This window comes from Solea solea, chromosome 16, assembly GCF_958295425.1.
Source record: "Solea solea chromosome 16, fSolSol10.1, whole genome shotgun sequence".
NCBI lineage: Eukaryota > Metazoa > Chordata > Actinopteri > Pleuronectiformes > Soleidae > Solea > Solea solea.
This window is the reverse complement of record NC_081149.1, coordinates 3,647,175-3,661,730: the sequence shown is the minus strand read 5'-3', so window position 1 is coordinate 3,661,730 and position 14,556 is coordinate 3,647,175. Positions and strand designations below refer to the sequence as shown.

Here is a 14,556-nt window from a genome sequence, read left to right as displayed (position 1 = left end):
TTCTCTGATGAAGATTTTGGATGTTTATTGAGCTGAAGTCTTCTCTCCTACAATAATACTACATAAAAATATGATTGTCAAAAGAATTGAGATCCATAGGAAGGAGATCGGAGTCAGCTCAGTGTCCAAACAAGGGTTTAATCTTGTACAAGAGGAGCATTCACAAAGCAACACACAGGCCAGTTACAAAGTGAAGATTCCCTCTCTTGGAGGAAACACATGGTATTTATCTGTCTCAATGGGTCTGCTATCACCCTGCCATAAGGTGCAGACCCCTGCCTCTGTGGGTCTGCTATCACCCTGCCATAAGGTGCAGACCCCCGCCTCTGTGGGTCTGTTATCACCTTGCCCTAAGTCGCAGACCCATTGTCTCTATTCACAAGTCACATCAAACAGTTCCTAAAACAATACAAATGGTCACTGGTCACAGGTCGCATCGAACAGTTACATTAACAATACAAAGGGTCACTGGTCACAGGTCGCATCGAACGGTTGCATTGAACATTTGTCTTCATGTATTACATGAGGTACATAATTCCCATAACAATGATGATTGGGGCAATAACATAACACAAGTCAGCAAATGCATCTCTGAGTTTTATGCTGAGAGGTAACCTGCTCCATGGTCATATTTATGTGCTTAAGAAGTAAAGGCATGAAGGCCACCGCTTCAGGTCCTGGTTTGACCAAGGGCCATGTTCTCTCGGGGTGTGCATAGGTGTTCCCTGCTCCTCCTCCTCAAACAATGACTGTAAAAGCTGTGTTTCCATCATGGATGGTTTGGGTCAGGCTTGGGAGAACACCCCGCCTACTTTTACTATAGGTGAATGTGGGCTGTGCCAATGGCCACATAGTGCTTACTGGTGCGATGACTGACACAACAGGCAACACAGGAGGACATCCAGCAGCTCTTTTATTCCCTGCTCAGTTTGAGACTGTTTGTCTGAACAAGACATCAAGCTTTGTATGAGAATAGACTGCAGGCATTTGTCTCCATGTCAGCTGACTGTCGTGGGTGGAGCCACCCTGACTGCACCATACCATTTTACTCTGAAGGCTACCAAAGAATGGAACTATTGGGCTGGTTATTTTGGTACTATTCCTAATGGAAACGCAAAAAAAGATGTACTGTTTTGAAGCAAACCAAACCGTGTCACAAGGTGGAAACAGGACCTAAGACTCCAGATCACATGTAGATAGATAGATAGATAGATACTTTATTCATCTCACAAGAGAAATTCACAGTTCAGCAGCTCCAGAATATGTTACACGATAGAAACATAAGAGGCATGCAGGTCTATGTACAGTCTAAATATAAACTGAAACATATGTATAAAAAGGAAAAACGAAAAAATATAAAGGCGTTGTACAATGAGATGTACATGTGTGCTTGCGTGTATGTGTCATGTATGATGCAGGTTGAAGAGTCTGATGGCATGGGGGAGGAATGATCTCCTCAGTCTTTCTGTGGAGCAGGACATTGACAGCAGTCTGTCACTGAAGCTGCTCCTCTGTCTGTGTATGGTGCTGTGTAGTGGATGGTGTGGATTGTCTATGATGGACAGGAGCCTGTTGAGTGTGCGTCGCTCAGCTATCGATGTCAGACTGTCCAGTTCTGTGCCTACAACAGAGCCTGCCTTCCTTATTAGTTTGTCCAGGCGTGAAGCGTCCTTCTTCTTTAGGCTGCCCCCCCAGCACACCACTGTGTACAGGAGGGCACTCGCTACCACAGACTGGTAGAAGGTCTGTAACAGCTTCCTGCAGACGTTGAAGGATGCCAGCCTTCTAAGGAAGTACAGGCGACTCTGTCCTTTCCTGCACAGAGCATCTGTGTTGGTGGTCCAGTCCAGCCTGTCATCCAGCTGTACTCCCAGGTATTTGTAGGTGTGCACCACCTCCACACAGTCCCCCTTGATAAGAACTGGTTCTGGGTGCACCCTGGATCTCCGGAAATCCACAACCATCTCCCTGGTCTTGGTGTGTTTAGGAGCAGATGATTGTTGTCACACCATTTGACGAAGTCCTGGATGAGCTCCCTGTACTCATCCTCGTTTCCGCTCCTGATACAGCCAACAATGGCTGTGTCGTCCGCAAATTTCTGCACATGGCAGAGCTCTGAGTTGTGCTGAAAGTCAGACGTGTACAGGGTAAACAAGACAGGAGAGAGCACAGTCCCCTGCGGCGCCCCCGTGTTGCTGACCACCATGTCAGACCTGCATTCCCCCAGTCTCACATACTGGGGTCGGCCGGTCAGGTAGTCACTTATCCAGGCAACTAGGTGTGAACCCACTCCCATCCCAGACAGCTTGTCCCTCAGGAGCAGAGGCTGAATGGTGTTGAAGGCGCTGGAGAAATCCAAGAATGTAATTTTCACAGCACCGCTGCCTCTGTCCAGGTGAGAGAGAGATCGATGTTGCAGGAAGATGATGGCATCTTCCACTCCCACCTTTTCCCGGTAAGCAAACTGTAGGGGGTCAAGGGCATGGCAGGTCTGTGGCCTGAGGTGATGAAGCACCAGTCGTTCCATGGTCTTCATCACGTGCGACGTCAGGGCCACAGGTCTGTAGTCGTTCATCTCTCCAGAATGGGGTTTCTTTGGGACTGGGATGATGCACGATGTCTTCCACTGCTGGGGAACCTTCCCCAGTCCCAGGCTCAGGTTGAAGATGTGCTGAAGGGGGTGACCCAGTTCCCGCGCGCAGGCCTTCAGCAGTCGAGGTGACACTCCATCTGGACCTGCAGCTTTGTTAGGACGCAGCCTCCTCAGCTCTCCATAAACCTGAGCTGCCGTGATCGTGGGTGGTGTGGTGGGGGGTTGGGAGTTGTCCTCATCTGTGTTAGTGGAGGCTTGTGTGAGTTGGGGGGTGAGGTGAAGGGTGAGGGCATCAGCATTCAGATGTGTGAATGGGATGGGGTGATCAAACCTGTTAAAGAACTGGTTTAACTGGTTTGCCCTACCCTACCCATGTAGTGTGAAAAACACAACAGTCCTACAACTCTGAAAGTCTTGTTGCGTGAACTTGGCTTGAGGAGCAGTGTTGGTCCGTTGTAGGCGACTCTCCTTCCTTCATCTGACACAGAGACACTGTGGAGTCAAACCTGATCAGATGCTCAAAACCAAATGCAGGGCAGAGAGGTTCGGTGAATGTGCTGTGAAAGGTGTGGAGATGGATCCATTTGTCAGAGGAGAGTCTGTAGAAGGACACGGTCCCGGCAGGCCAGTCCACATACACTGACACTCTGTCAGATGTCGGGACAGGGGTGCGCACACACCCTTGCATTCTTCCACCGGTGAAGGCAGAGTAGTTGTGCTTTGGAGAGCAGAACATGCTCCAAGAACTCTCATTAAGCCCAAGGCAGCAGTCAGCGCCTCTTCTACTGATTCCTCTGTAAGCCACTCCCACGGACACCCACCCTTTCCTCTCTACCTCCCAGTAACAGCGGTCAGTCAGACTGTTGGTGCACAGCAGCTGCTTCCAGTGATGGAATCTCTGTGGGTGATCGGGATACGGCTGCCTCTCCCTCACCAGTGTCACCGTCTTATTGTCCTCAGACAGCGAGAGGTATTCGTTTGCTGTGTTTGGGTCCAAGGTGATTTCACATGCATCTGACAGAGGGAACCACAAACTGTTTAGATGCAGGTACTGGTGCACAGAAACTCAGTCAGAACAAACATAAGACTCATCTCAATGAATCAGAACTTGACTTGTAGTCAAGACCGCCTAAACCAAGACCAAGACAGACCAAGTCGAGACAAGACCGACACAGGGGAAAAAAACCGACTAGTGTTGAAGTTACACGACAACTTGCATGAATTGAAGAACAACAGCAGACTGGGCTTCAGTTGTAGTTTACATTCAGTACATATATTAGAAGGTATTATTGTTCCTGCTCCTGACTGCTCCCAAAGTCATCTGACAAAACAGTTAACACCTCCAACAACTGTCTAAAGAGTGGGAAATATGGAAATCATCTACATCAGACTTCATGGAATTGTAACATCAAATTGAATATACACAATTAGAAACTTGAAATTGCATCATGTCCAATTGTTGTGGCCAAATTACACTGTATCATGATATCAACTTCCCTGAAATGGATTAGGCCTAATGTTAAGTCAACACAACGGGGATATGCAGATGTTATTTAAAAGTCAACCATCCCATTTATTTAGTCAAACAACACCGATTAAAAATATATGTGTGATTGGAGCAAGTGTCAGACGGGGTCTGTGCTGCCACTCACGGTCAGCAGTGCTGTCACTGAACACACCAGACTCCTCTGTCACTAAACACACCAGTCACTAAACACACCAGACACCTCTGTCACTAAACACACCAGTATTTTTAACTGATCTACAGTTCGGCACTGTTCGACTTGATTTTTGTGTCGGACGTCTCTTCTTGTGACGGCACTAGACTTGTAGTTAAGACCACTTAAACCGAAACCAAGACAATACCAAGACCCAAGGGTATCGAGACCAAGACCGCCAAGGCTGTGACAAGACCGAGACCTCATAGAAGTGGTCTCGAGACATACAACTCAAGAACTTTGTTCCTATTTAGAGGAAAATAGAAGATAAAGCATAATACACATGAGTGGACAAGAGCTGTTGTTGTCCAATAAGTGTCACTTTTTAAAACTGTCAAATCTCAAGAAGTTTGTTCTGTAAACCTAAGAAGACATTTTCTGGATAAATGTTAAAGTGTGTTTCCTATGTCGTGCCCCTCCTGCTATAATTGTGAGGAAAACACACACTTACACTTCTTCAGACCAGGTTTCAACCAGTGGATGCCGCTGGGATCCACTCTAAAAAATAAAAAGAGCAATGTCTGTCGTAAACCAGCATGTTTAAGGTCACATCACATGTCAGACATCGTCAGGGAAAAGAAAATGTGCAGCCTCCATACCGGAGAGTGTTCAGTCTCCACTGTGGGTCCATGAGTCCAGCAGAGAGCAGTGTCACTCCTGAGGCTCCTGGGTGATTGTAGCTCAGGTCCAGATCTTTCAGATGAGAAGGGTTGGAGCTGAGAGCGAAGGCCAGAGAGGCACAGCCTTCTTCTGTCACTAGGCAACCTGATAACCTACACACACACACACACACACACACACAGACCGAGTATGAGAGCATTTATTCTTTGAGGAGCACTGGTTGGAGCTGAGGTCAGTCTCAGCTGGCCTGGGGTGAGAGGCAGGGCACACTCCGGACAGGACAGCAGCCTATCACAACACCCTCAGGCAGTAAATTGATTCAATTCAATTCAGACAAAAGTCGGATTAAAACTGATGTAGTTTGTTCAGATGTAGATGTACACCCTGAAATCAAACTGCATACACAGAGAGGTTTTCTGACCTGAGACTTTCCAGTCCACAGTGAGGACTCTTCAATCCCACTGAGATCAGCTTCACTCCTGAGTCCTGCAGGTCATTGTTACTCAGGTCCAGCTCCCTCAGACCAGAGGAGTGGGAGCTGAGAACTGAAGCCAGGTCTTCACAGCTCCTCTCTGACAGGTTACAGACATCCAACCTGAATTATTTTGTGAGGAAAGTGGACAAAAATGTATTAATATTACAATAAAGATCTATAGATCATCATTTACTCGCTAAATGGCACACAATGCACATGTAATCCCAATCTGACCACTTTTGCCTTGCTCTGTCGTGCATGTTGTAACAGAAAGAACACACACACACACACACACACACACACAGTTAAAAACAATTACACTTTACAGAGGGAAACACACAAATTGGATTTGCTCATAGTGTTGGGATAACACTAGTGATGTAACCCATCAGATGTCAATCAAATGATGAATTAATGATCAGTGTCTGATGGTGATATCACGACGATCTTTGAGCTGTTGCTTTACTTAATAATGAGCCAGTTCCAGAAGATAATGTTTCTGTTGTGTAACTTATATTTTTGCTCTCTTGAAGGAGAAGCATGAAGCATGAAGCATGATGGACTTTTTTATATGATCTGTTTTCAGATGTCTGATCTAATGATTTTGATCAGTATCTTTTTTCCTCAGTCTTGTCTCAGTGATTCCATAATAAACTTTGCAGAAACCTCGATGCTAACCTGAGCATTTCCAGTTGACAGCAGCGGCTCGTCAGCGCAGCAGACAGCAGCTTCACTCCTGCGTCCTGCAGGTCATTGTTGCTGAAGTCCAGGTTCCTCACACGGGTGGACGGTGAGCTGAGGGCTGAGGACAGGGCCTCAACGCTTCTCCACGACAGTTTACAGCCACTCAGCCTTCACAGGAAATGATCAAATATGGTTAATGGTTTGTATTTATGTAGCATTTCCTTTGTCTTTATAACCACTGAAAGCTGCTTTAAAAGCTGCCATTCACCCATTCACAACCTTTCACTCAAACAGTACATCTATGTGCAGTGCATCATTCCATTCATAAGCTGCAGACACAGCAACATCAGCATGAATCTATAACCTTCCAGTTAAAAGAAGACTCGCTCTATCGCTGAGCCATAAAATCCTTATAAATATAAATCTGGGGCCAAATATGAGACTTAAGGTCAATAAGTAAATTCCACATACAGTATCTGGACCTATGTGTAAACCATGTGGACTGTATGCATCAACTGTGCATGCTGCAGGTATGTTTGTTTGTTGGAGAGAAATACAATGTGGGATCAGCTACTCATGCTTGAAGATGGAGGAAAAGAGGAAGACCAAAGAGAAGGTTCATGGATTCTGTGAAGGAGGACGTGAGGACAGTTGGTGTAACAAAAGAGGACACAAGGGGGCAAAGAGGACGAGATGGAAACAGATCGAAGGAAGAAGAATATGGAAAATATGGCACAAACATTGATTTATACATTGTTGTTAACGTGAAGTGAGCTGACCTGAGGGTTTCCAGTCTACAGTGAGGACTCTCCAGTCCCACTGAGATCAGCTTCACTCCTGAGTCCTGCAGATCGTTGTTACTCAGGTCCAGCTCTCTCAGACGAGAGGACTGGGAGCTGAGAACTGAAGCCAGAGCTTCACAGCTCTTCTCTGACAGGTTGCAGCCACTCAGACTGAAAAATACAACATAATCCACAACTGTCAGCAGAGAGATGATCAGTTGTGATGGTGTATTGGAGAAAGACCAACCTAAGACTAATAAGATGTTTTGTAATTATACCTACAAGAAAACAGTGGAGTTCCCGACCACAGGAAGCAGCTTGAGGAGACCTCCCTCTGTAGCTGTGTACTTCCTGAGGTCAAACACGTCTATGTCTTTCTCTGATGACAGCAGGATGAAGACCAAAGCTGACCACTGAGCAGGAGACAGATTTTTACTGGACAGACTTCCTGAACTCAGATACTGTTGGACCTCCTCCACTAAAGAGTGGTCATTCAGCTCATTCAGACAGTGAAACAGGTTGATGCATCTCTCTGGAGATGGATTCTCCCGGATCTTTTCCTTAATGTATTGCACTGTTTCTTGATTGGCTTCTGAGGTGATAATTGTCTGTTTGAACAGCGCTTGAAGCCTTTTTTGATTTGCCTCCATGAAGAGACCCAGAAGGAAGCGCAGGAATAAGTCCAGGTGTCCATCTGGACTGTCCAAGGCCTTGTCCACTGCCATTCTTTGGATCGAAGCTATTGACGGTTTGCTAAAAATCCTCTGCATGCTCTGGACCTTGAGTAGTTGCAACATTACATTTTTGTTTCTATTAATATATGACTGCACCACGTAGACCGCGGCCAAAAACTCCTGAATACTCAGATGGACAAAGCTGAACATCTTGTCCTCCTCCCTGTCCTTCCTCCACCGGTGTTCTCTTTTAAAGATCTGCGTGAACACTCCTGAGTACACCGAGGCTTTGTCAAAATCAAGGTCACTCTCTTTGAGATCTTTTTCATAAAAGATGAGGTTCCCCTTTTCCATCTGTCGGAAAGCCAGTTTTGAGAGTGATTGGATGTACTGGACGCTCTCCTCCGTGCCATACTTCTCCTTTGTCTGTCTAATCTGAAACACTAAGAACACCACATACAACTCAGTCAGGGTCTTGGGCAGCTCTCCTCTAACACTGGTTTTCAACATCTCCCCCAGAACTGTAGCAGTGATCCAGCAGAAGACTGGGATGTGGCACATTATGTGGAGGCTCCGTGATGCTTTGATGTGGGAGACGATTCTTCCACCGAGCTCCTCATTGTGGAATCTCTTGTTGAAGTACTCCTCCTTCTGCGGATCACTGAATCCTCTCACCTCTGTCATGATGTCAACCAAGTCAAGAGGGATCTGACTGGCTGCTGCTGGTCGTGAGGTAATCCAAATGCGAGCAGAAGGAAGCAGTTCACCCTTGATGAGGCCTGTCAGTAGAACTTCTACGCTGACCGCCTGTGTCACGTCGATAGAAGGATTTTTGTCATTCATGAAGTCTAGCTGAAGGTGACTTTCATCCAAACCATCAAGTACGAACAGTAGTTTGAATTTACTCTTGTTGTAGTTGGTGTTTCCTGAAGCCTGCAGCGTTGTGAAGATTCCATTAAGATCTTCCTCCGTAATGTCCTTGGTTTCCCTGATGCATTCATGAATAAGTTCAGCAAAGCAAAACCTCTCCCCCTTCAATAAATTCAGCTGGCGGAAGGTGAAGGGGAATATGAGGTGCACATCTTGATTTGATCTTCCCTCCGCCCAGTCCAGAATGAACTTATATACAAGGAATGTTTTGCCAATTCCTGCTATTCCGTTGGTCAACACTGTTCTTACAGGTGTGTTTTTTCCAGATGGGTGTTTGAAGATATCGCTGATTTGGACCGGTTCCTCTGTTTGCTCTGGTTCTCTTAATGCCATCTCAATTTGCCGCACCTCATGCTGCGTGTTGATGTTCACAACGCTCCCATATGTGACGTACAGGTCTATGTAGACGTCGTCTAACAGTTTTTTATCCATCCTTTGTGTCCATCCTTCCTGTGCACACATAAATCTGTTTTGAAGGTGTGATTGGAGCATGTGCTGGTATGACACAATGGGTTTGGGGGGTTTACGCTCTGGCTGCAGGACATCTATAAAGAGACAACAACTATCAACCTTTATGTTCTAAAAAAGAACATCATATTTCATATTGTGTTGGTTCCCATTAGCTTGAATGTTAGGATAGCTCAAACCCACCCATGTACCCACCATGGAAACCATGGGCAAACTCATTTGGACCCATATTGTGAGCCCTAATATAAACCTAATGGAGTCCACAGAGACATGTCGGCTGGGAATTTGTGAATCCAAGGTTCATGAACCTTGAAACTGGAACATTTCCATCTCTGCAAGTACAAATACACGTCACTTCAAATAGAAGCAACGGCTGAAATGAAAGACAGCTGCTTTCCGGTGGCCGCCATGTTGGATGTATACAAAAGCTGCTTGACGTCACATCTCTGTCGTCATCGTGTTAAGCTAACAACTAGTTTGTGATTGGTTCCCTTTTGTAGGTTTTGTAAGTTAGCCAGAAACAGCGTCCTTTGCAGAGTGAAACTAAATCACCGTCAGACTCAGTTGGGTTCACCCACGCTTCCACCTGACCATCATCACCAATACTTAGTTCAGACTGCCCCGAGTGTATTGTTAGGCTGGTACCTGCTGTGACTGGCTTGTCTGTGTTGGAGCGTGGGTCTATCAAGCTCAAGTTAATCAAGCTTACAGCTAAGGAGAGAAATTGAGAGTAGGCTCACCTTCAGTCTGACTAATGTTGGGAGGAAGTGGAAGGGATACGTCATGTTGTCTGGTTGCGGTGCTGCTTTCTGAAATCTCTATAACATCATTCACATTGAGAGGTAAATGATCAAAGTCCTCAGAACTTTTATTTGGTACAAAATAAAAACGTTCTTTCTTACGTCTGGGTCCTGAGCCGATGTTGGCCAACCTCTGCACCAGATCATTCCTGTCCATCTTCATCAACACTTGCCTGGTTGCCTCCACAGACTGTTCACTGTATGTTTGCACTATGAGGTCCACAGTGTCCATCCTGTCTGCCGTTTGTAGATGGCTCTTTGGAATGGCCGAAAGGCCCTCCAGGATTTTATCCTGCTGCAGGAACCACTTGAACATTTTTAGCTCTTCATCTACTAGATCCTCCAGCATTTCCAGGAGCAGCTCTGTAACTGACGCCATCATTTGTTCTAGGACATTTTACTGCCACAAGAACAAAAGCAAGGGGAAAGTGTCTCATTAAACAGTGTGTTTTTCTTCATATATCACACACGCTCAACATTCTGCTGTCTATGTATCTATTATTTGGGGAATGATGCCTATTTTATTCTGTCTACTTTTTTTTCTGGCAACTCCTGATGTGTGTGGTAAAAAAAGACGTATTAGACATAAAGTATTACATCATATCAGCATGAAGTAAGAAAGCGCACATGATGCAATACCTGCAGACTCCAAAATGCAGAACTCTTGTTTTTCTGTACATACTTTACATTCACACATTATTGCCATGGAACTTAAATCAAATCACTTAGTAAGCACACATTTTATTACACAGACATTATCTGCTTTTCGTCATCATATTCCTTATTTTCTTTCCTGAGTCCTATTTTAATTCTAAAGGAGCAAATGTAATGCAACCAATTTCCCCGCAGGAGATAATAAAGGATTGTGATTCTGATTTGACCACATGCTTCAACATGTTTCTAATGACAGTCACGTGCAAACTCTCCTCACATAGGCTTGAATCTGCACCCACAGTCCCAGCACAAATCACTCACACTCCTCCTTGAACATAGTAGCAGAGAGAAGAAGTGTTTGTAAGAACAAACATGGAGAACTCACTCATCTAAATGAGATTCCTATAGCTTCGATAGTCTTGTCAGCCTGGATCCATTTGCCTTAATGCTGCTGTCAGCTCCACGACGCGTCTCTCCTGGTGTTCGAGTGATCTGTGAAGAGTCTGAGGTGAGGACAAAGTATCCAGGAAGACGTTACTTCCTGAGTCCAGACTCGCAGGCACAATGGCGCTGCAGTCCCGGTGTGCTCAGTATGACTGGCACTCAGATTTCTGCTGCTTAGGGCCCTCAAATCAAATTAATCTTAGGGCCACATAAAGGCTTGGACCGGCCCTGCATTTTGATCAATGCTGAACCTTTATAACCATAAGAATTCAGTTGTTGTTTTATTAGCAGTCAGGCAATAACACTCCCTAAAGTCCAAAAGGACACATCAAGTTATACTCTTTGTCCACTAGGGGGGGATATGTCCATAAGAGACATACCTGCTTCACATACCTGGCACATCCTGCCCCCATCCACTACTGACTTACCCCGGAAGTTAATGCCCAGGGAAATAACATTAACGAGTTAGTAATATCCCAGCCAAGCACGTCCATGTGCGCTATAGAAGGGTATTATTTGGGCTGACAATATTGGTCCCAAGAGGGTTTCCATGGTGACCAAGGTAGCCTGGAGAGTGGGCATGGGCTTGAAACCATGGGACCAATATTGTCAGCCCGAACATAACCGTTATGTAGAAGCACCAGATGTTGGGGGATGCATCAAAAAACAAATAATATGATTATATCACATTTTAACATTCTAATTTATTTATCATTATCATGTGCTTGATGTCTCTGCTGTCATGTATCTGAGAGGACACTCATTTTCTGTCACACTAGTACTCATGAACCATCTGTTGTATTTTTTAATGGAAAAGATAAATTGTGTTGGGCACATACACATCTCTGTATTGTCTATTCTGAGTGCTGCTGTGCCCTGTTCTGTCCACTAGGGGGAATCTTGTTAATTGTACCAGAAAAACAAACGGTTCAAACGTACCTTGGTCCAAAATCTTTTTGGGGGGATTTTGTTTTAATGTTTAATAAACATCTCAGTTGTTCTTTTTATGTGTCGGGCTTCACAGGGTTCGATATAAGAATTATTTAGATTTGAGTTTGTTGTTCGAAGTTAAAAACCACAAATTTGCAGCAAAGGGTTTTCAGTTAAATTATACTTTGTTTTGTTACAATTATCAATATCGAGTTGACTGATGTATTCAAACTATAATGTTCCTACACACTCATGTCATTATAAACGTCTTTTTATTGATAAGTCAATAAATAAATCTGTTCCCATGATGCACCTGTGCCGCAGGTGCACCAAATATGAAACTGCTGTGTGTGGCACGCGCACGCTGAGGTAGTAGTTTAGCAGGAGGCACGCGGCTGTGGAGAGCAGCAGAAGCAGAGGAGAGACCGCTCGGCTCACTTCGGCTCATTTCGGCTCGGCTCGGCTCGGCTCATCAGTGCAGCAGGTGTTCAGCGGTCGGACAGGAGTTCAGTCTCTCCACAGTAACTTCACACGTGAGTCCTCGTTCACACGAAATAAGTCATTACATTTCGCTTAGGAAACGTTTTTGTGGCGTTTGTGTTGACGTTGTGTCTGTCAGAGAAAATAACTTAGTAAATGTGGTTGTTTCATGATCATTTTAATGTGAAAAGTCACAGAAACGGCTAGTTACTTTAGCTGCTACCTGGTAATCGAAGCTAATTTTGCTAATGTCTGTTAATTAACGTGGTTTCATCTGTGACGGCGCCATTTTAGTGTTTTGTGTTGGTGTGAATCAAACACACTTGGCACGCGCTCAGTGTAATCACACACGCGCGCACGCACGCGCCACAGGCAGATCTGTGTGTTTGCTGCTGGATTCACATTCAAACATTAATAAATAAATACATTTTAAGGTAACTCATAGGTCGCTGGCAGTCTTGTACACAAGTATTTGACTAAATTAAGTAAAATGAATATAGTGTCATGTAAAAACATAAAATATCCACTAATATAAGCACATTTCAGTGATTTATTTTTACATGGCCTCTTAAAACCTATGATGTCCCTCTTTGTTCTTTGATGTGCCCTTACTTCCTTTGAGTGATGTTTTCCTCTTTTTGCTTTTATTTTCTGGGCTTTTTTCTTTGCAGTTCCTCTGGCATTTGCTTTTTCTTTTTTTTTTACATGTTTGTTTGCATTTGGAAATAGGTAGTTTGAGTAATTAGACCTCTTCTATTGTGCTGTGGAAGGATTATTTATTTTTCTTCCAGATGGAAGACACTGGAAATACCCTGTTAACACCAGGAAGTGTTTCAGTATCATTTCTCTTCATTTAGATGTATTGTAATCAGACGCTTGGCTCATAATGTGTGACTTGGTGTTTGGTATTAAATTAGATTATGTCTGAGTGTGGCTGTGAAAAGACCTTCACAGAAATAATGCTGTAGTGTACAAAATGTGGATCTCTCTTACCTGGTGCGTCATTAAAAATAACAATCTTTACATATTAAAGTAATATAGTCACATTGATGCTTTTATATTTAACATGGCCACACGGTTCACCTCTGCAAACTTGACCCTTAAAAAGCTCAGAGGTCTGCTCATGTATTAAGACCGTTGTGGAATGACATAAAAATGTGTATTTTATTTTAAAGAATGAACTAATACAATGAAATACTATAACATATATGTATTATGTTTTATAATATTAATGAATGTAAGTTATGCTTGTTGCTGTTATGCACACATGCTAAGTGCGGCTACTTCCTGTTACTGCTAATGACGTGGTTTTATTTTATAGAGTCAACTGGTTGATTGAAAGACATCATAAAAATAATTTATTTTATTTTACAAGATACTGATTGTAGGCTGTTGTTGTTGTTGTTTTTATTATTGTTTGAAGCGTTGTGGAAAGGTTTTATACAAGTAGTGGAAAGTTGAGTCAGTGGCTCTTATTTCTAAATCCAGGCGGAAAGGAAGTGGTGCTCTTTTGTCTTTAGCTGCACAGTACAGGTGAAATATAATGTGTTTATTTTATAAGAATAAATACTAAATCTTTTTTTTTTTAAATAGAATATTTTTTATTATATTGAATATATCTGAATCTTTATTCAGATTCAGACAGCTTTATGAATTTCCCTTTGGGATCAATAAAGTTGTCTGAATCTGAATAAAAACTAAAAAAGTGTACAGATGTGTATTTTATTTTTCTACCAGCAACATAATATAACATTGGTTTGTTCAAAATCCCACACTTCGCACATGTGCAGAACAAAGTGGGTCAACTAAACTGTCCTGAGTGAACGATCATTAGATCAAAGCATGTAAAAAGCACTGTGTGCATGTATAATATATTAGTGTTTCTACAGCACATCTGCTGACTCGGCTGTTCCAACAGCTCACAGTGACCGCACTTAAAATGAACCTGAATATATTTTGGAAACCTAATCATTTCAAGTGAAACAAGTTAAATATTTGCTTATCCTTTAGTTTTTATATTATTGAATAGTTGACTGTACTTTAACCAAAACTTTCTTATTGTCATCAGCACTGTTGACATAATATTAAAGCTGTAGTGTGTGATTTAAGCAGCTCTGAATCAAGCACTTGAACTTCCTCCCTGTTTTATAAATGAGTACAAAGTTACGCCCTGCACTCTTTTGTTCACTTGTAAACCCGTGAGAGTTCCCATCACTCTCCTGTGGACAAAAGCAGCCTGTGCATGTTGCTCTGGCACATTCCTGGAAAGCGAGATACAGACAGAGAGCGAGAGAACCAGTCCG

General features: G+C 43.6%; 1 protein-coding gene across 2 annotated transcripts; it reads right to left on the bottom strand.

The window, feature by feature from the left end:
- Window positions 1-609: 609 nt before the first annotated feature.
- Window positions 610-11,052, bottom strand: LOC131476008 (NACHT, LRR and PYD domains-containing protein 12-like). 2 transcript variants are annotated; one of them, XM_058654438.1, is made up of 10 exons: window positions 10,785-11,052; window positions 9,848-10,145; window positions 9,686-9,763; window positions 7,156-9,022; window positions 6,871-7,044; window positions 6,086-6,259; window positions 5,354-5,527; window positions 4,911-5,084; window positions 4,763-4,809; window positions 610-3,607 (listed from the first exon to the last, which is right to left on the bottom strand). In XM_058654438.1, exons 2-10 carry the CDS (start codon window positions 10,125-10,127, stop codon window positions 2,991-2,993), a joined length of 3,585 nt encoding a protein of 1,194 aa, XP_058510421.1. In that variant the 5' UTR covers window positions 10,128-10,145; window positions 10,785-11,052; the 3' UTR covers window positions 610-2,990. The 2 variants fall into 2 exon arrangements, with proteins under 2 accessions (XP_058510421.1, XP_058510422.1); XM_058654439.1 differs by lacking the exon at window positions 10,785-11,052 and having other exon boundaries at window positions 9,848-10,389.
- Window positions 11,053-14,556: the final 3,504 nt, after the last annotated feature.